General features: G+C 34.6%; 1 protein-coding gene across 2 annotated transcripts in view; it reads left to right on the plus strand.

Annotated features, from left to right (window-relative positions):
* Positions 1-12,655: 12,655 nt before the first annotated feature.
* The window catches only part of LOC142226461 (uncharacterized), a 33,415-nt gene continuing 22,213 nt past the window's right edge, over positions 12,656-23,857 (plus strand). Inside the window, exon 1 of one of the 2 annotated variants that reach the window (XM_075296501.1) lies at positions 12,656-12,925. In XM_075296501.1, coding sequence (XP_075152616.1) covers positions 12,705-12,925 — 221 coding nt within the window. In that variant the 5' untranslated portion in view covers positions 12,656-12,704. Of the gene's footprint in view, positions 12,926-16,561; positions 16,830-23,857 lie in introns of those variants that run through there. The other variant, XM_075296500.1, reaches the window with a different exon arrangement.

Genomic DNA, 23,857 nt, shown 5'->3' on the forward strand with positions numbered 1-23,857 from the left:
AAAGGTTCTCTATGTGGTTTCACCGAAATGTGGAACCACGTGCAGATTTGGATTCAGCGTCCCAAATAACTATAAAAACAATATTCAGTTCTTCATCAACAGAACCATAAAAAAAAACTAACTTATTACATACAAACATTCACCCATTAGAAAATGTCATTTTTGTATGGAAATCGCGATTTATATCAATTCAGTAAATCGTGAACAATATTAAAAGTCGTACGCCGATTGTAATGAAATAAAGCTCGTTTTATTCGAAATATATTAAACTAACTGTTTCTGAAACAAAACTGTGATTTTCGCCCCATTTTTATTTTGTAGGAATTTTTAAAGAACAAAAATTTTTTTTTTGTTAAAAATTTCAATTTTTCAAACTTGAACGATATCTCTAAAACTACTTAGAAAATTGAAAAACAATGTAAAGACGGCTTAAAGATAATATTCTTTGGGATTTTCGGTTTGTTTTTATTTAATATAGTGAACCGTAGAAAAAAACCAAGTGTAGATTTTGATTCAGCGACCTCAAATTACTAAAATTTGCTATAAATTTCAAATCAACACAAAAAAGTTTAAGTTTGTTCCCCTGTGTAATATATGGGGTCATAAAATGACCCCAACCTTTTATGTGTATACACCAAGAATAAAAAGCCCTACAAACATAAAATTTTAACAAACCCTATTGAATTGAGAACATTTCAACAATTCATGCACTGAGTAGTAAGATCTTTTAATTATATTCCATCACAAAGAAATGCGGTAATAAAGGGTGATTTGTTAAGAGCTTGATAACTTTTTAAAAAAAAAAAACGCATAAAATTTGCAAAATCTCATCGGTTCTTTATTTGAAACGTTAGATTGGTCCATGACATTTACTTTTTGAAGATAATTTCATTTAAATGTTGACCGCGGCTGCGTCTTAGGTGGTCCATTCGGAAAGTCCAATTTTGGGCAACTTTTTCGAGCATTTCGGCCGGAATAGCCCGAATTTCTTCGGAAATGTTGTCTTCCAAAGCTGGAATAGTTGCTGGCTTATTTCTGTAGACTTTAGACTTGACGTAGCCCCACAAAAAATAGTATAAAGGCGTCAAATCGCATGATCTTGGTGGCCAACTTACCGGTCCATTTCTTGAGATGAATTGTTCTCCGAAGTTTTCCCTCAAAATGGCCATAGAATCGCGAGCTGTGTGGCATGTAGCGCCATCTTGTTGAAACCACATGTCAACCAAGTTCAGTTCTTCCATTTTTGGCAACAAAAAGTTTGTTAGCATCGAACGATAGCGATCGCCATTCACCGTAACGTTGCGTCCAACAGCATCTTTGAAAAAATACGGTCCAATGATTCCACCAGCGTACAAACCACACCAAACAGTGCATTTTTCGGGATGCATGGGCAGTTCTTGAACGGCTTCTGGTTGCTCTTCACTCCAAATGCGGCAATTTTGCTTATTTACGTAGCCATTCAACCAGAAATGAGCCTCATCGCTGAACAAAATTTGTCGATAAACACATTTCGAACCGAACACTGATTTTGGTAATAAAATTCAATGATTTGCAAGCGTTGCTCGTTAGTAAGTCTATTCATGATGAAATGTCAAAGCATACTGAGCATCTTTCTCTTTGACACCATGTCTGAAATCCCACGTGATCTGTCAAATACTAATGCATGAAAATCCTAACCTCAAAAGAATCACCCTTTATAAATTCGATTTGGGTCATCAAATGACCCCACCATAATAGCAGGGTTAAATAAAATAGCCAAAGACACTTTTGCATTTAATATTTCGGGTTTGAAAGAACAAACGCAAATAGTAATCGTTGAAAGTCTGTTTATTGCTTATCAATATATTCCCCATTAAGATGTACACGCAAAATAATAATTTTTTGCTCCCAAACGAAATTGTAGACAAACAAATAGCATCGCTGTAACGAAGTTTATTTGGAAGAAAAGTATAAACTTTTTTGTGATGGACGTTGCTTCATTTACCGGTTGTACAAACAATTTCAAAACAAACTGGCAAATTGCATCTTTCCTCGCGTCTTTTTCACTTTCACAAGATTTATTTAGTTCTTATCCAATTTTTTTGTAATACAAACAATGTAAAAGAAATTATTTGATTTTAAACATTTTGAAAATTCTACCTTTTGCCTGGACGTAGAATTGAATCACACAAATTATTGTATCAATCACCAAAGACAATTAAAAATTTGGTGAACCAATTGAATTTTCAATTAAAAAAAAAAATAATAATAAGAATTTTAATTGGAAAAAATATATACGGCCGTAAGTTCGGCCAGGCCGAATCTAATGTACCCTTCTACATGGATTGCGTACACGCAGAGAAGAAACATGATTGTCACAATCATATTCGAAGAGCAAAATAATATGATAGGAGCTATTTTTGCGGCGACCATGTAACATTTTAAACTGCAACCATGTTGGCTCAGTGAACATGACTTTAAGAAAAATGTAATTGTCCTCATCTAAAATGTTATTATATTGATAAAATGAATTTTGTTTGAATGAAAAGACAATGGTCACGATTTAAAATGTTATGGTATTCATTAAAAATGTGTTTCTCCTAGTTAAAAGAACATGGTCACAAGCTAAAATGTTTTGATCTTTATGAAAAAACTGTTTTCATCGTCGAAAAAAGGACGCCACTTGAGAAAAGAAAACACAAAATTAACTTTATTTGTTTGTTTTTGTTTATTTATACACTAATTAATTGTTTATTTGTATTTATAATGCCGTTCAAGCAAACATCATATATTTTTACACACTCTATTTTGGTTCAATTTCAACAATAAGTAATCATTCCATATTTACTTCGTGCCCATCAAATTTAAAAATGCAGGCATCATGTAACTGCAAATAAAAATAAATTATACCATAAGCAAAATGCAGAACAAATGCAGATTTGACCTCCGGTTCCGGCTATATATAATTATAGACCGATATGGACCAATTTTTGCATGGTTGTTACAGACCGTATACTAACACCACATACCAAATTTCAAGCGGATCGGATGAATTTTGCTTCTCCAAAAGACACCGGAGGTCAAATCTTGGGGATCGGTTTATATGGGGGCTATATATAAGTATGGACTGATGTGAACCAATTCCTGCATGGTTGGTGGATACCATATACTAACATCATGTACATAAATTTCAACCGAATCGGATGAATTTTGCTCTTCCACGGGGCTCCGGAGGTCAAATCTGGGGATCGGTTTATATGGGGCCTATATATAATTATTGACCGGTTTCGACCAATTTTTGCATGGGTATTTGAGGCCATATATTAACACTACGTACCAAATTTCAATTGAATCAGATGAATTTTGGTCTTCCAAAGGGCTCCGGTGGTCAAATCTGGTGATCGGTTTATATGGGGGCTATATATAATTATGGACCGATGAGGACAAATTTTTGCATGGTCATTAAAGACCATATACTAACACAATGTACCAAATTTCAGCCGGATCGGATGAAATTTGCTTCTCTTAGAGGCTCCGAAAGCCAAATCGGGGGATCGGTTTATATGGGGGCTATATATAATTATGGACCAATGTGGACTAATTTTTGCATGGTTGCTAGAGACCATATACTAACACTATGTACCAAATTTCAGCCGTATCGGATGAAATTTGCTTCTCTTAGAGGCTCCGCAAGCCAAATCGGGGGATCGGTTTATATGGGGTCTATATATAATTATTGACCGATGTAGACCAATTTTTGCATAGTTGTTAGAGCCCATATACTAACACCATGCACCAAATTTCAGCCGGATCGGATGAAATTTTCTTCTCTTAGAGGCTCCGCAAGCCAAATCTGGGGATCGGTTTATATGGGGGCTATATATAATTATGGACCGATGTGGACCAATTTTTGCATGGTTGGTAAAAGCCATATACTAACACAATGTACCAAATTTCAGCCGGATCGGATGAAATTTGCTTCTCTTAGAGGCTCCGAAAGCCAAATCGGGGGATCGGTTTATATGGGGGCTTTATATAATTATGGACCGATGTGGACCAATTTTTGCATGGTTGCTAGAGACCATATACTAACACTAGGTACCAAATTTCAGCCGGATCGGATGAAATTTGCTTCTCTTTCTTAGAGGGCAAGCCAAATTTGGGGGTCCGTTTATATGGGGGCTATACGTAAAAGTGGACCGATATGGCCCATTTGCAATACCATTCTAGCTACATCAATAACAACTACTTGTGCCAAGTTCGAAGTCGATGGCTTGTTTCGTTCGGAAGTTAGCGTGATTTCAACAGACGGACATGCTCAGATCGACTCAAAATTTCACCACGACCCAGAATATATATATACTTTATGGGGTCTTAGAGCAATATTTCGATGTGTTACAAACGGAATGACAAAGTTAATATACCCCCCATCCTATGGTGGAGGGTATAATAATGTACCTGTTTTTTGTTCTGCATTTTGATTAATGGTATAATTTCTTAATTTAATCTGCGTTGTTACATTTGATGGGCACGAAGTAAATATGGAATGATTACTTATTGTTGAAATTGAACCAAAATAGAGTTTGTAAAAATATGTGATGTTTGCTTGCACGACATTATAAATACAAATAAACAATGAATGAGTTTATAAATAAATAAAAGCAAATAAATAAAGTTAATTTTGTATTTTCTTTTCTCAAATGGCGTCCTTTTTTCGACGACGAAAAGAGTTTTTTCATAAAGATCAAAACATTTTAGGTTTGACCATGTTCTTTTAACTGGAAGAAAATCGTGGCCATTGTATTGTGATTCAAACAAAATTCTTTTTATCAATATAATATCATTTTAGATGAGAACAATTTTATTTTTCTTAGAACCGTGTTCACTGAGCCAGCATGGTTGCAGGTGATAATGTTACATGGTCGCCGCAAAAATAGCTCCTATCATATTATTTTGCTCTTCGAATATGATTGTGACAATGGTCACTTGGTCTTTATGACCATGTAATGGTTGTAGACATGTCTATACGTAACCTATAAAAATACTTTTTTCTCTGCAAAAAAGTAAAAAAAATGGAATGGTAAGGTACATGATTTTCCCGACCATGTAATAATGGTCTCAAATTCTACCATTTAAATAATAGAACATGTTTGCGACATTTGAGAACCATTTAAATGGTTATTGCCCACATATATTTTTCTCCGCTCAAAAGTTATTTTTACAAAGACAAAATACATGGTTTTCGCGACAATTACATACTCTAGATAAGCATTAAATGGATGCGGCAACCATGTCCAAACATGTTTTTTCTGTCCGTGCAGGTAAGTTATTATTTTTAAATCCCAGGTAATACTACAAGTAGTAAGTTTTTGATTACCGGTATTACTGGAAGAATCAATACCCAGAAAAAACAAAAGCGTCGCCAAAAAAGTAATGAAAATGTTCTTTTTGGATACGAAAGTGGTGCACAATTGACGCAGAAGCGATCAATTTAACATGGGCTTGTCATAGGACGAAAGTCCTCCATTTCAACAGCCGTTGCACTGAATTTGCATCACTTATTTGGTTGTGATGCAACTTTTTGGGTGTAAATTAAAAAAGTCTGTGTTAACAGGTTGGCTGGTAAGTACCCTGTCTGACACATCGATGGCGTCGCTAGTGCATATTATTTTTATATAGTACCAAACTTCAAATGGTGTCAAAATTTGACGTCTGTAAGTCAATTAGTTTGTGAGATAGAGCGTCTTTTGTTATTGTGAAAAAAAAATGGAAAAAAAGGAATTTCGTGTTTTGATAAAATACTGTTTTCTGAAGGGGAAAAATACGGTGGATGCAAAAACTTGTCTTGATAATGAGTTTCCGGACTCTGCCCCAGGGAAATCAACAATAATTGATTGGTATGCAAAATTCAAGCGTGGTGAAATGAGCGCGGAGGACGGTGAACGCAGTGGACGCCCGAAAGAGGTGGTTACCGACGAAAACATCAAAAAAATCCACAAAATGATTTTGAATGACCGTAAAATGAAGTTGATCGAGATAGCAGAGGCCTTATAGATATCAAAGGAACGTGTTGGTTGTATCATTCATCAATATTTGGATATGCGGAAGCTCTGTGCAAAATGGGTGCCGCGCGAGCTCACATTTGAACAAAAACAACAACATGTTGATGATTCTCAACGGTGTTTGCAGCTGTTAACTCGTAATACACCCGAGTTTTTCGTCGATATGTGACAATGGATAAAACATGGCTCCATTACTACACTCCTGAGTCCAATCGACAGTCGGCTGAGTGGACAGCAACCGGTGAACCGTCTCCGAAGCGTGGAAAGACTCAAATGTCCTCTGGCAAAGTAATGGCCTCTGTTTTTTTGGGATGCGCATGGAATAATTTTTATCGATTATCTTGAGAAGGGAAAAACCATCAACAGTGACTATTATATGGCGTTATTGGAGCGTTTGAAGATCGAAGTCGTGGCAAAACGGCCCCATATGAAGAAGCAAAAAGTGTTGTTCCACCAAGACAACGCACCGTGCCACAAGTCATTGAGAACGATGGCAAAAATTCATGAATTGGGCTTCGAATTGCTTCCCCACCCACCGTATTCTCCAGATCTGGCCCCCAGCGACTTTTTCTTGTTCTCAGACCTCAAAAGGATGCTCGCAGGGAAAAAATTTGGCTGCAACGAAGAGGTGATCGCCGAAACTGAGGCCCATTTTGAGGCAAAACCGAAGGAGTATTACCGAAATGGTATCAAAAAATTGGAAGGTCGTTATAATCGTTGTATCGCTCTTGAAGGGAACTATGTTGAATAATAAAAACGAATTTTGACAAAAAAAAATGTGTTTTTCTTTCTTAGACCGGGGGCTTATCAGCCGACCTGTTATTTGGTCAAATAAATATTTTTTATAATTTTTAATGGATTCTAATGCTTGTCGGAAACGTTTCACCTCAAATATTTTCAAAAATTCACCATTTTTATACCCACCACCATAGAATGGTGACGGGGGTATAATACGTTTGTCATTCCGTTTGTAACACATCGAAATATCGATTTCCGACTATATAAAGTATATATATTCTTGATCAGGGAGAAATTCTAAGACGATATAACGATGTCCGTCTGTCTGTCTGTTGTAATCACGCTACAGTCTTCAATAATGAAGCAATCGTGCTGAAATTTTGCACAAACTCGTCTTTTGTCTGCAGACAGGTCAAGTTCGAAGATGGGCTATATCGGTCCAGGGTTTGATATAGTCCCCATATAAACCGACCTCCCGATTTGGGGTCTTGGGCTTATAGAAACCGCAGTTTTTATTCAATTTACCTGAAATTGGAAATCTAGAGGTATTGTAGGACCACAAATACGTGTGCCAAAAATTTTGAGTATCGGTCCATGTTTTGGTATGGTCCCCATATAAAACGACCTCCCGATTTTTGGTCTTGGGCTTATAGAAACCGTAGTTTTTATCCAATTTATCTGAAATTGGAAATCTAGAGGTATTTTAGGACCATAAAGAGGTGTGCCGAAAATGGTGAGTATCGGTCCATATTTTGGTATAGCCCCCATATAGACCGATTTCCCGATTTTACTTCTTGGGCTTGTAGAATCCAAAGTTTTTATCCTATTTGCCTGAAATTGGAAATCTAGAGATATTTTCGGGTCATAAAGAGGTGTGCCGAAAACGGTGAGTATCGGTCCATATTTTAGTATAGCCCCCATAAGAACGATCTCCCGATTTAACTCCTTGGGTTTATAGAAACCGTAGTTTTTATCTGATTTGCTTGAAATTGTAAATATTCTGGTATTTTAGGCTCACAAAAACGTGTATCGGATTAAGTTTTTATCGGTCCATTTGGTAATGCCTTCATATAGACCGACTTCATTTCTTGAGGGTGTAGAAGGCTCACTGATCATGAAAATTGATTGAAACTCAATGTAAAATTTCCAGATTTTACTTCTACAGATTTAAGATTTCAAATCAAGACGTTATTTTATAATTTTCTTGCACACTTACAAGAGATGTTAATGATTCCTCTAAAACTCAAACAAAAATGGTTCTTATAAATCTATAATCTGATATAGTCCTCATAGGTGAAATCTTTAAATTTATCTTCGGGAAGTGTTCTCAAGTCCTCAAGCCTCCTGAAATTTCAAAGGAAACCCTAATATTTGGTTCATGGTGGTGGGTATTTAAGATTCGGCCCGGCCGAATTTACTGCTGTATATACTTGTTTCATATTGGATTTAGCATTTTCGTCGATTTTATGAATTCTTACTCTGTTTTTAACCTTTTGAACAAAAAAAGTTAAAATTATCCATTAAAAGTATGAATAAACCAAGTTATAAAAAATTGAATTAAAAGAACTTCCTGGGTAGTTAAAATAAGGAACATCATTGGGTGTGCATCTACTGGAAGTGCTTTTAAAATTGTGCCTTTGGGCGAACTTCCAAATTTTTTCGGCTGGGTAGTGCTTACCCAGTTTTTTCTGGGTAGCATCACGTACAGAATTACAACCAGATCGGATGTAATTTGCTCCTCCAAGAGGCTGCAATACTCAAATCTGCTGATCGGTCGATATGGGGGTATATATAATCATGGGCCGATATGGACCAAGTTTTGCATGGTTGTTAGATTCACAGTTGTTGACATCACGTACTGAATCAAATTTAGTATAGCAATATCCTAATAATTGGATAAATTAATTTCGTGATTGATTTAAAAATTATATAACAAAGGAGAATTTCTGAGGATATCGAAGTTTAATCACGCTGACGATCACCTTTACATTACGTGTATATTTTTTCCGAGAAAGAATTTAAGATTAATGAAGTCTTAGTGTCATTGCCAAAGTTGTCTCTTTAAAGGCAAATAAACCTTTGATACCGTTATTTCCAATAAAGTACCTGAAAGATTTTTTTCTGATTTTCCTCAATTTTAAAGATTGGTCTTTCTTCTCAGTTTGACTTGTTACTTTTCAGTCATTCAAAGTTCGTCATATTGGGGGAATACCAAGATTCATTTTTTCTTATCACTACAAAAGTCTTCGAACTGTAAATTGTTTTTTTTTTTTTCGTTTTTGCATAAATAAGCAAGAAATACAATAATGTTGTTGAATAAACAAAGTTGAAATTGAAAATGTTGATGGTTTACTATGACAAGGAAAAAACACTTCGATAAGACACTTTGTGTTTATTGGCTTACACGTTAAAAAAGCAAATTTATATTTTTCAAACTGAATTTGTAGACAAAAAATAGTTCTATCCGCCTAAATTTGTTTGAAACACATCGCCATATATATATATATATATATATATATATATATATATATATATATATATATATATATATATATATATATATATATATATATATATATATATATATATATATATATATATATATATATATATATATATATATATATATATATATATATATATATATATATATATATATATATATATATATATATATATTCAAATTTCAGCCGGATCAAATGAAAATTGCTTCTCTTAGAGGCGTTGCAAGCCAAATCTGGGGGTCCGTTTATATGGGGGCTTTACGTATAGTGGGCCGTAATGACCCATTATATATATATATATATATATATATATATATATATATATATATATATATATATATATATATATATATATATATATATATATATATATATATATATATATATATATATATATATATATATATATATATATATATATATATATATATATATATATATATATATATATATATATATATATATATATATATATATATAATGGGCCATTACGGCCCACTATACGTAAAGCCCCCATATAAACGGACCCCCAGATTTGGCTTGCAACGCCTCTAAGAGAAGCAATTTTCATTTGATCCGGCTGAAATTTGTTACATGGTGTTAGTATAGGGTCTCTAACAACCAATCCAAAATTGGTCCTTGTCGGTCCATAATTATATATAGCCCCCATATAAATCGATACCCAGATTCGAGCTCCACACCAATGGACTGAATAGTCAAAGTGAGCCTGAAACTTACTCGGGCTGCCACTTTAACCTAACCTACAGTCTCCCACCTCAGTAATATCCTGAAAGAAAAAGTAGCCCAGTATCGTGTTTCTTCTAAAAGATAACGTCGGGCACTGGCACAGAAAGTGATAAGAGCGATAAACCAAACCTAACCTAAGGAAAATGCTAAGAAAACTTGTACAAATAACTCAAATTTTCCTATACCTCTATTTTATAGATATGTACCTACATTGCCTTAAATTAGAAATATAGAGTTCAATTGGCATCAAATGTGAAATTAAGATCTTGTTTGCACAGTGTATTACGAGTAAAATGAGATTTAATTTTATTACTCGGAGTCGGAGTCGAGGCTGATGAAAAACGCTGGAGTCCAGCCATGACAATGTTACAGTTCATGTTTATACGCATCAATTGGATGCATTGGAAGACAATGTTGAAGCATTTATTCCGGTCGTACTATAATAAAGTTCTCATCCATTTCTTAGAATCTTATTTATGTGTTTGGTTTTTTGAAAAATTCCCTGATATATTTTAAAAAATCATCCTTTATATATGATATTACATTTTAGATTTGTCTAGCTACAATACAATTTATTTATTTTTTACGTGTACTGCTCATATCAAATGAAATTTAATTCATTTCAAATTGTTTTTATACCCTCCACCATAGGATGGGGGTATATTAACTTTGTCATTCCGTTTGTAACACATCGAAATATTGCTCTAAGACCCCATAAAGTATATATATTCTGGGTCGTGTAGTTAGTTGTTATTGATGTAGGTCGGATGGTATTGAAAATGGGCCCTATCGGTCCACGTTTACGTATAGCCCCCATATAAACCGATCCCCAAATTTGGCTTGCGGAGCCTTCCGGAGCAGCAAAATTCATCCGATCCGGTTGAAATTTGGTACGTGGTCTAAGTATACGGTCTCTAACAACCATGCAAAAATTGGTCCATATCGGTCCATAATTATATATAGCCCCCATATAAACCGATCCCCAGATTTGACCTCCGGAGCCTCTTGGAGGGGCAAAATTCATCCGATCCGGTTGAAATTTGGTACCTGATGTAAGTATACGGTCTCTAACAAGCATGCAAAAATTGGTCCATATCGGTCCATAATTATATATAGCTCCCATATTTGAACTCCCCAGATTTGAACTCTGGAGCCTCTTGGATGAGCAAAATTCATCCGATCCAATTGAAATTTAGTACGTAGTGTTAGTATATGGTCTCTAACAACCATGCAAAAATTGGTCCATATCGGTCCATAAATATATATAGCTCCCATATAAACCGATCCCCAGATTTGACCTCCGGAGCCTCTTGGAGGAGCAAACTTCATCCTACCCGATTGAAATTTGGTACGTGGTGTTAGTATATGGTCTCTAACAACCATGCAAAAAACTGGTCCATATCGGTCCATAATTATATATAGCTCCCATATAAACCGATCCCCAGATTTGACCTCCGGAGCCTCTTGGAGGGGCAAAATTCATCCGATCCGTTTGAAATTGGGTACCTGATGTAAGTATACGGTCTCTAACAAGCATGCAAAAATTGGTCCATATCGGTCCATAATTATATATAGCTCCCATATAAACCGATCCCCAGATTTGAACTCTGGAGCCTCTTGGATGAGCAAAATTCATCCGATCCAATTGAAATTTAGTACGTAGTGTTAGTATATGGTCTCTAACAACCATGCAAAAATTGGTCCATATCGGTCCATAATTATATATAGCTCCCATATAAACCGATCCCCAGATTTGACCTCCGGAGCCTCTTGGAGGAGCAAAAGTCATCCGATGCGGTTGAAATTTGGTACATTTCGTTAGTATATGGCCTCTAACAGCCATGTAAAAATTGTCAAATTTTATTACTATAGAAAGTTTTGTCAAAATTTCATTTCTATAGAAAGTTTTGTAAAAAGTTTATTTCTATAGCAATGTTTGTCAACATTTTATTTCCATAGAAAATTTTGTCAAAATTTTATTTCTATAGAAAATTTTGTAAAAAATTTATTTCTGTAGAAAATTTTGTCAACATTTTATTTCTATAGACAATTTTGTCAACATTTTATTTCTATAGAACATTTTGTCAACATTTTATTTCTATAGAAAATTTTGTCAACATTTTATTTCTATAGATAATTTTGTCAAAATTTTATTGCTATAGAAAATTTTGTCAACATTTTACTTCCATAGAAAATTTTGTCAACATTTTATTTCTATAGAAAATTTTGTCAAGTTTTTATTTCTATAGAAAATTTTGTCAAAATTTTATTTCTATAGAAAATTTTGTCAAACTGAATTATATACGTATTTAATCGGCCTTTTTTTTGTTTAATATATACCCCTTATGGACTAACTTACAATTTAGCAGACAGTGTTAAAAAGTTTTACGATACCTTGCCATCGGCAAGTGTTATCGCAACCCAAGTAATTCGTTTGTGGATGACAGCCTTTAGTAGAAGTTCCTACGCAATCCATGGTGGAGGGTACATAAGATTCGACCTGGCCGAACTTACGGCCGTATATACTTGTTGTAATTGTTTTCGTATATTATCTCCCTACTGCAACACATGTTATTTAAGGCGCTTTCATTTTAATCTATATATGTGTGCCCGCCTGGATCATTTAATACATCAGTCAAACATTTGCCTTCGAAGATTTAAGACGTTTCCCAAAATGGACTCCAAAGTTTTTGCAATATTATTGATATTTTTGTGTACAATTATACACAAGGTTTCGACAGATTGCTATATTAATTTACCCATAGATCCGTCTTTAAGACCAACTTTTAGGAAGTCGATAGGAAGCAGGTTCACTACTATTCAAAATGATGAAGAACGAATAGTTATGGAAGACGAAGATGAATTATTGGCATACTGCGGAACAAGATTTACTCGGTAAGTTGATATATTCAATCAATTTGGGTACATAAAAAGCAATCTTTCCGATTTTAAGTACACGTAGAAAAGAAACATGATTGTCATAATCATATCCGGAGAGCAAAATAATATGATAGAAGCCTTTTTTCGCGGCGACCATGTTACATTTGCATGGACCTCATCTAAAATGTTATCTTTTTGGTAAAAAGAATTTTGTTTGACACAGAAAAAACGTCAGTTGTAAAACTGATACTAAAAATATTTTGCTTTAGTTTACTTTTAAAATTTTATAACAAATTTTCCCTAGCCTAACGAATTTTTCTTTCCAAGTATGGTCCAAAAGTTTTATGAACTAACTGCAGGTACACCGAAAACAAATGAACTGTTTTTTAGGAAGAATCAACTACCACGCACGAAAATTGAATTAAATTTTACTCCACATTTTGAGATTTCCACAAAGCGTTGTTAAAACCAGGAAATTTAAATGCCCTGTTGTACGTATACGTATAGTGGGCCGTAATGACCCATTATATATATATATATATATATATATATATATATATATATATATATATATATATATATATATATATATATATATATATATATATATATATATATATATATATATATATATATATATATATATATATATATATATATATATATATATATATATATATATATATATATATATATATATATATATATATATATATATATATATATATATATATATATATATATATATATATATATAATGGGCCATTACGGCCCACTATACGTAAAGCCCCCATATAAACGGACCCCCAGATTTGGCTTGCAACGCCTCTAAGAGAAGCAATTTTCATTTGATCCGGCTGAAATTTGTTACATGGTGTTAGTATAGGGTCTCTAACAACCAATCCAAAATTGGTCCTTGTCGGTCCATAATTATATATAGCCCCCATATAAATCGATACCCAGATTCGAGCTCCACACCAATGGACTGAATAGTCAAAGTGAGCCTGAAACTTACTCGGGCTGCCACTTTAACCTAACCTACAGTCTCCCACCTCAGTAATATCCTGAAAGAAAAAGTAGCCCAGTATCGTGTTTCTTCTAAAAGATAACGTCGGGCACTGGCACAGAAAGTGATAAGAGCGATAAACCAAACCTAACCTAAGGAAAATGCTAAGAAAACTTGTACAAATAACTCAAATTTTCCTATACCTCTATTTTATAGATATGTACCTACATTGCCTTAAATTAGAAATATAGAGTTCAATTGGCATCAAATGTGAAATTAAGATCTTGTTTGCACAGTGTATTACGAGTAAAATGAGATTTAATTTTATTACTCGGAGTCGGAGTCGAGGCTGATGAAAAACGCTGGAGTCCAGCCATGACAATGTTACAGTTCATGTTTATACGCATCAATTGGATGCATTGGAAGACAATGTTGAAGCATTTATTCCGGTCGTACTATAATAAAGTTCTCATCCATTTCTTAGAATCTTATTTATGTGTTTGGTTTTTTGAAAAATTCCCTGATATATTTTAAAAAATCATCCTTTATATATGATATTACATTTTAGATTTGTCTAGCTACAATACAATTTATTTATTTTTTACGTGTACTGCTCATATCAAATGAAATTTAATTCATTTCAAATTGTTTTTATACCCTCCACCATAGGATGGGGGTATATTAACTTTGTCATTCCGTTTGTAACACATCGAAATATTGCTCTAAGACCCCATAAAGTATATATATTCTGGGTCGTGTAGTTAGTTGTTATTGATGTAGGTCGGATGGTATTGAAAATGGGCCCTATCGGCCCACGTTTACGTATAGCCCCCATATAAACCGATCCCCAAATTTGGCTTGCGGAGCCTTCCGGAGCAGCAAAATTCATCCGATCCGGTTGAAATTTGGTACGTGGTCTAAGTATACGGTCTCTAACAACCATGCAAAAATTGGTCCATATCGGTCCATAATTATATATAGCCCCCATATAAACCGATCCCCAGATTTGACCTCCGGAGCCTCTTGGAGGGGCAAAATTCATCCGATCCGGTTGAAATTTGGTACCTGATGTAAGTATACGGTCTCTAACAAGCATGCAAAAATTGGTCCATATCGGTCCATAATTATATATAGCTCCCATATTTGAACTCCCCAGATTTGAACTCTGGAGCCTCTTGGATGAGCAAAATTCATCCGATCCAATTGAAATTTAGTACGTAGTGTTAGTATATGGTCTCTAACAACCATGCAAAAATTGGTCCATATCGGTCCATAAATATATATAGCTCCCATATAAACCGATCCCCAGATTTGACCTCCGGAGCCTCTTGGAGGAGCAAACTTCATCCTACCCGATTGAAATTTGGTACGTGGTGTTAGTATATGGTCTCTAACAACCATGCAAAAAACTGGTCCATATCGGTCCATAATTATATATAGCTCCCATATAAACCGATCCCCAGATTTGACCTCCGGAGCCTCTTGGAGGGGCAAAATTCATCCGATCCGTTTGAAATTGGGTACCTGATGTAAGTATACGGTCTCTAACAAGCATGCAAAAATTGGTCCATATCGGTCCATAATTATATATAGCTCCCATATAAACCGATCCCCAGATTTGAACTCTGGAGCCTCTTGGATGAGCAAAATTCATCCGATCCAATTGAAATTTAGTACGTAGTGTTAGTATATGGTCTCTAACAACCATGCAAAAATTGGTCCATATCGGTCCATAATTATATATAGCTCCCATATAAACCGATCCCCAGATTTGACCTCCGGAGCCTCTTGGAGGAGCAAAAGTCATCCGATGCGGTTGAAATTTGGTACATTTCGTTAGTATATGGCCTCTAACAGCCATGTAAAAATTGTCAAATTTTATTACTATAGAAAGTTTTGTCAAAATTTCATTTCTATAGAAAGTTTTGTAAAAAGTTTATTTCTATAGCAATGTTTGTCAACATTTTATTTCCATAGAAAATTTTGTCAAAATTTTATTTCTATAGAAAATTTTGTAAAAAATTTATTTCTGTAGAAAATTTTGTCAACATTTTATTTCTATAGACAATTTTGTCAACATTTTATTTCTATAGAACATTTTGTCAACATTTTATTTCTATAGAAAATTTTGTCAACATTTTATTTCTATAGATAATTTTGTCAAAATTTTATTGCTATAGAAAATTTTGTCAACATTTTACTTCCATAGAAAATTTTGTCAACATTTTATTTCTATAGAAAATTTTGTCAAGTTTTTATTTCTATAGAAAATTTTGTCAAAATTTTATTTCTATAGAAAATTTTGTCAAACTGAATTATATACGTATTTAATCGGCCTTTTTTTTGTTTAATATATACCCCTTATGGACTAACTTACAATTTAGCAGACAGTGTTAAAAAGTTTTACGATACCTTGCCATCGGCAAGTGTTATCGCAACCCAAGTAATTCGTTTGTGGATGACAGCCTTTAGTAGAAGTTCCTACGCAATCCATGGTGGAGGGTACATAAGATTCGACCTGGCCGAACTTACGGCCGTATATACTTGTTGTAATTGTTTTCGTATATTATCTCCCTACTGCAACACATGTTATTTAAGGCGCTTTCATTTTAATCTATATATGTGTGCCCGCCTGGATCATTTAATACATCAGTCAAACATTTGCCTTCGAAGATTTAAGACGTTTCCCAAAATGGACTCCAAAGTTTTTGCAATATTATTGATATTTTTGTGTACAATTATACACAAGGTTTCGACAGATTGCTATATTAATTTACCCATAGATCCGTCTTTAAGACCAACTTTTAGGAAGTCGATAGGAAGCAGGTTCACTACTATTCAAAATGATGAAGAACGAATAGTTATGGAAGACGAAGATGAATTATTAGCATACTGCGGAACAAGATTTACTCGGTAAGTTGATATATTCAATCAATTTGGGTACATAAAAAGCAATCTTTCCGATTTTAAGTACACGTAGAAAAGAAACATGATTGTCATAATCATATCCGGAGAGCAAAATAATATGATAGAAGCCTTTTTTCGCGGCGACCATGTTACATTTGCATCTGCAACCAAGTTTGCCAAGTAAACATAGTGCTAAGAAAAATATAATGGACCTCATCTAAAATGTTATCGTTTTGGTAAAAAGAATTTTGTTTGACACAGAAAAAACTTCAGTTGTAAAACTGATACCAAATATATTTTGCTTTAGTTTACTTTTAAAATTTTATAACAAATTTTCCCTAGCTTAACGAATTTTTCTTTCCAAGTATGGTCCAAAAGTTTTATGAACTAACTGCAGGTACACCGAAAACAAATGAACTGTTTTTAGGAAGAATCAACTACCACGCACGAAAATTGAATTAAATTTTACTCCACATTTTGAGATTTCCACAAAGCGTTGTTAAAATCAGGAAATTTAAATGCACTGTTGTACTTTTTAACTGCAGTTCACGAAATTACACCCTCTCATAAAAGAAGGAATTAACTAAAATTAAAGAAGAAAATTTTCATTTGTATTAGTTCATATTTAACTTATGTGTACGGTCATTGAACTTTATATTCACGTTTAGTTCATAAAATTTTTGAGATATACCTCAAAAAAGTAAGACTTCATTAAGCTTTAGAAAATTTCGATAAAAATAATAAAATTTAACTACAAGCCAATAATTTTTTTTTAATAAAAATAAGTTAAATTTAGCGTTAGTTTAACTATGGAAATTTTTTTCTGTGTAAAATTTCAATGAAAAAAGAAGATGTTTTTCGTACACTTTTCAAAATAGTAAGAATAAACTACATCGTGGTTAAAATGATAATGATCTGTCGACTAATATTTTTTCTTTATTTTCAATTTTCGAGAAGAATGCATTTCAGAGATATTTCATTGTTCCCATACATAGTTTACTTTCTTTCTGTGGGATTAAAAGAAAATCCAAAAAGTTATGGTATTCGTCAAAAATGTTTTTCTCTCAGTTAAAAGAACATGGTTACAATTTAAAATATTATCTACAATTTTTGCCCCAATTAAAAGAACAATCTACAATGGTATGATATTTATGAAACCCCTATTTTCGCCACTTGAGAATAGAAAACTCAAAAGTAATTTATTATACACTACACCATAGGATTAACTTCGTCATTCCGGTTGTCACACCGACAAATTGATCTCAAACCCCATAAAGTATATATATTATGACCCAACAAAAACAAGTATATACGGCCATAAGTTCGGCCAGGCCGAAGCTTATGTACCCTCCACCATGGATTGCGTAGAAACTTCTACGAAAGACTGTCACCCACAATCGAATTACTTGGGTTGTGGTATCTTAAAACTTCTTAACATCGTTTTCTAAATTGTGAGTTAGTCCATACGTAGTATATACTAGACCAAATAGGTATGTATAGGTAAGTGTACAAATAATTACGAATCGATATGGACTTTTGAACGGTACGTAGAGACCCAGCATTGAAATATGGGGGTTGCTTATATTGGGGCTATATACAATTATGAACTTGATATGGACCAATTTTTGTGTGATTGGGGATCGATTTATCTAAGGGATATATATAACTATAGACCGATATGGACCTAGTTAGGCTTGGTTATTAGCGGCCATATACTAGCACAATGTACCAAATTTTAACTTACTCGGATGAAATTTGCTCCTCCAAGAGGCTCCAAAACCAAATCACGGGATCGGTTTATATGGGGGCTATATATGATTATGGACTGATGTGGACCACATTTGGCATGGTTGTTGGATACCATATACTAACACCACGTACCAAATTTCAACCGAATCGGATAAATTTTGCTCTTCCAAGGGGCTCCGGAGGTCAATAGGTTTATATGGGGGCTATATATAATTATGGACCGATTTCGACCAATTTTTGCATGGTTGTTTGAGGCCATATATTAACACCACGTATCAAATTTCAACTGAATCGGATGAATTTTGGTCTTCCAAGAGGCTCAAGAGGTGAACTCTCTATTTCACTAAAGCCAATTTAACTTTATTTTAGTTTATGGAATTATTATATTTGGAGAAAGTTTTCTTTACTCTAATAATTTTTTGTGTACGTTAGTTAAATTAACTAAAACCGAGGAAAAAAATATTCTCAAATGAAGCATAAAGATTAACTAAATTTGTGTCTTCAACACCATAGTTCAGAATTTCTTTTAATTTGTAAATTTTACCAAAAATGCGTCCATCATGAACTTCGTATGTCACTAAAGACATTCTTGCAATTTTGAACTCCAAGTTTTTCCTTCAAACTACAAAATTTTCTTTAACAAGTGAAAAAACTTAATTATATCTAATAAATTTTCTTGAATTTGTCGAAAAATATTTCCTTATTTTTATGACATCGGAGTGATGCCAACGTTTGTAATACAGTTTAGTTAAAATTTTCTACAAATATTCAAAATTTTCTAAAATTAACCGAAAGTTTTCTTCCTGGTGGGTTCACTGTGTTTTCAGTGTATATATAATTATGGACCGATGTGTACCAATTTTTGCATGGTCATTAGAGACCATATACTAACACCATGTACCAAATTTCACCCCAATCGGATGAAATTTGCTTCTCTTAGAGGCTCCGGAGATCAAATCTGGTGATCGGTTTATATGGGGGCTATATATAATTATGGATCGATGTATACGAATTTTTGCATGGTTATTAGAGATCATATGCATACCAAATTTCAGCCGGATCGGATGAAATTTGCTTCTCTTAGAGGCTTCGCAAGCCAAATTTGGGGGTCCGTTTATATGGGGGCTATACGTAAAAGTGAACCGATATGGCCCATTGGTAATACCATCCGACCTACATCAATAACAACTACTTGTGCCAAGTTTCAAGTCGATAGCTTGTTTCGTTCGGAAGTTAGCGTGATTTCAGCAGACGGACGGACGGACATGCTTAGATCGACTCAGAATTTCACCACGACCCAGAATATATATACTTTATGGGGTCTTAGAGCAATATTTCGATGTGTTACAAACGGAATGACAAAGTTAATATACCCCACCATCCTATGGTGGAGGGTATAAAAAAACGTCGTCAAAAAAAGTATTGAAAATGTCATTTTTGGATCCGGAAGTGGTGCAAAATTGACGCAGAAGCGATGAATTTAACATGAACTTGTCATAGGACCATTAGCGTAGCTAGACAATTTTCCTAGGGGGGCTATATCCCCCCTAGCTAAAATTTGTAGACTGAACTTATAGGTTCAATTATTGTTTTATTTCATAAAATTGAATAAAAAATTAGACATCAAAATAACTCGACAAACAATTTATAATAAAGCAACTAAAAGTAGTTCCACACTTTTCCCAGCAAAAAAATTTGAGTTGTTCTAAAGGAACAACTTTAAAAGTACTTCCAAAAATGTCGTCAATTATTTTAACTACACAGGAAGTTTTTTTACTTAATTTTTATACCCACCACCATAGGATGGGGGGTATATTAACTTTGTCATTCCGTTTGTAACACATCGAAATATTGCTCTAAGACCCCATAAAGTATATATATTCTGGGTCGTGGTGAAATTCTGAGTCGATCTGAGCATGTCCGTCCGTCCGTCCGTCCGTCTGTTGAAATCACGCTAACTTCCGAACGAAACAAGCTATCGACTTGAAACTTGGCACAAGTAGTTGTTATTGATGTAGGTCGGATGGTATTGCAAATGGGCCATATCGGTCCACTTTTACGTATAGCCCCCATATAAACGGACCCCAAAATTTGGCTTGCGAGGCCTCTAAGAGAAGAAAATTTCATCCGATCCGGCTGAAAGTTGGTACATGGTGTTAGTATATGGTCTCTAACAACCATGAAAAAATTGGTCCACATTGGTCCATAATTATATATAGCCCCCATATAAACCGATCCCCCGATTTGGCTTGCGAGGCCCCTAAGAGAAGCAAATTTCATCCGATCCGGCTGAAATTTGGTACATGGTGTCAGTATATGGTCTCTAACAACCATGCAAAAATTGGTCCACATCGGTCCATAATTATATATAGCCCCCATATAAACCGATCCCCCGATTTGGCTTGTGAGGCCTCTAAGAGAAGCAAATTTCATCCGATCCGGCTGAAATATGGTACATGGTCTCTAAAACCATGCAAAAATTGGTCCACATCGGTCCATAATTATATATAGCCCCCATATAAACCGATCCCTCGATTTGGCTTGCGAGACCGCTAAGAGAAGCAAATTTCATCCGATCCGGCTGAAATTTTGTACGTGATGTTAGTATATGGTCTATAACAACCATGCAAAAATTGGTCCACATTGGTTCATAATTATATATAGCCCCCATATAAACCGATCACCAGATTTGACCTCCGGAACCTGTTGGAAGACCAAAATTCATCTGATTCAGTTGAAATTTGGTACGTGGTGTTAATATATGGCCTCAAACTCCCATGCAATAATTGGTCGATATCGGTCCATAATTATATATAGGCCCCATATAAACCGATCCCCAGATTTGACCTCCAGAGCCCCTTGGAAGAGCAAAATTCTTGCCATTCGGTTGAAATTTGGTACGTGATGTTAGTATATGGTATCCAACAACCATGCAGGAATTGGTTCCTATCAGTCCATAATTATATATAGCTCCCATATAAACCGATCCCCAGATTTGACCTCCGGTGCCTTTTGGAGAAGCAAAATTCATCCGATATGCTTGAAATTTGGTACGTGGTGATAGTATATGATATTTAACAGCCATGCCAAAAGTGGTCCACATCAGTCCATAATCGTACATAGCCCCATATAAACCGATCCCGAGATTTGGTTTTGGAACCTTTTGGAAGAGCAAATTTCATCCGATTGAGTTTAAATTTGGTACATTGTGCTAGTATATGGTCGTTAACAACCATGCCTAACTAGGTTCATATCGGTCTATAGTTATATATGGCCCTCAGATAAATCGATCCCCAATCACACAAAAATTGGTCCATATCAAATTCATAATTGTATATAGCCCCCATATAAGCGACCCCCATATTTCAATTCTGGTTCTCTACGTACAAAAAGTCCATATCGATTCGTAATTATTTGTAGACTTAACTATACATAACTTTTTTGTCTAATATATACCATGTATGGACTAAATCACAGTCTTTCGTAGAAGTTTCTACGCAATCCATGGTGGTGTGTACATAAGATTCGGCCTGGCCGAACTTGCGGCCGTATGTACTTGTTTTTTCATATTTTAATGTGTAATTTTTATACCCTCCATCATAGGATGGGGGTATATTAACTTTGTCATTCCGTTTGTAACACATCGAAATATTACTCTAAGACCCCATAAAGTATATATATTCTGGGTCGTGGTGAAATTCTGAGTCGATCTAAGCATGTCCGTCCGTCTGTTGAAACCACGCTAACTTCCGAACGAAACAAGCTATCGACTTGAAACTTGGCACAAGTAGTTGTTATCGATGTAGGTCGGATGGTATTGCAAATGGGCCATATCGGTCCACTTTTACGTATAGCCCGCATATAAATGGACCCTCAAATTTGGCTTGTGGAGCCTCTAACAGAAGCATACTTCATCCGATCCGGCTGAAATTTGGTATATGGTGTTGGTATATGGTCGCCAACAACCATGCAAAAATTGGTCCACATCGGTTCATAATTATATATAGCCCCCATATAAACCGATCTCCAGATTTGGTTTGCGAAGCCTCAAAGAGGAGCAAATTGCATCCGATCCGGCTAAAATTTGGTACATGGTATTGGTATATGGTCTCTAACACCCGTGCAAAAATTGGTCCACATCGGTCCATAATTATATATAGCGCCCATATAAACCGATCCCCAGATTTGGGTTGCGGAGCCTCAAAGAAAAGCAAATTTCATCCAATCCGCCTGAAATTTGGTACATGATGTTGGTATATAGTCTCTAATAACCATGCAAAAATTGGTCCATATCGGTCCTTAATTATATATAGCTCCCATATAAACCGATCCCCAGATTTGGCTTGTGGAGCCTCTAGGAGAAGCATATTTCATCCGATCCGGCTGAAATTGGGCACATGGTGTTGGTATATGGTCTCTAACAATCATGCAAAAATTGGTCCATATCGGTCCATAATTATATATAGCCCCCATATAAAACATTCTCCAGATTTGACCTCCGGAGCCTCTTGGAGGAGCAAAATTCATCCGATCCGGTTCAAATTAGGAACGTGGTGTTAGTTTATGGTCGCTATACCAAAATTGGTCTAATCACACAAAAATTGGTCCATATCCAGCAAAAACTAGGTAACCACATCTCATTACAATTGGCATTACCAGGAGTAAAGCTGCCATTACACGTTGCATTACATTGCGGTGAGTTATAATGACTAACGTGTAATGACAAAAATAAATACTTCTCGGTAAGTTTCGAATTGCTATTCTCAAACTTTTAGGCAGTTGGCCGTTAATGACTTAATAAAATAGAATAAATGTTGGCACCATTAAGTATAATAATTATTCATATAATTGAGCATTTACTTAAAAAATCAAAAAGAATGTGTAATGTAACGGTAATTCTGAACATTTTTCCGTTAAGAAATATTTATCACAAATATTTCATAATAATTGTGCTTTAAATTAGTTCCATTATCATATTATTTATTTTCCATTTATTTAAGCAATTCAAAGCCTTTACAGGGCCAATTTAACGAATTACAGTGTACTACTCTAACGGACATCACAATATTATATAAAAATATTAAATATAAATTAATAAAAATAAACAACAATCTTATATAAAAAATTGAACTAGCAATCTTATATCAATAATGTTATAAAGGGTGATACGGTCAAAATTTGGTCAAGGGAAAACGCGTGTAAATCGGTGAAATCGTTTATTTAAAAAATCAAATTCAATTTCTTTTTCAAGTTCAATTAGTATAAAATTCAGGAAAAATATTCAG

Source organism: Haematobia irritans, chromosome 2 (assembly GCF_050003625.1).
Source record: "Haematobia irritans isolate KBUSLIRL chromosome 2, ASM5000362v1, whole genome shotgun sequence".
Taxonomy (NCBI): Eukaryota; Metazoa; Arthropoda; class Insecta; order Diptera; family Muscidae; genus Haematobia; species Haematobia irritans.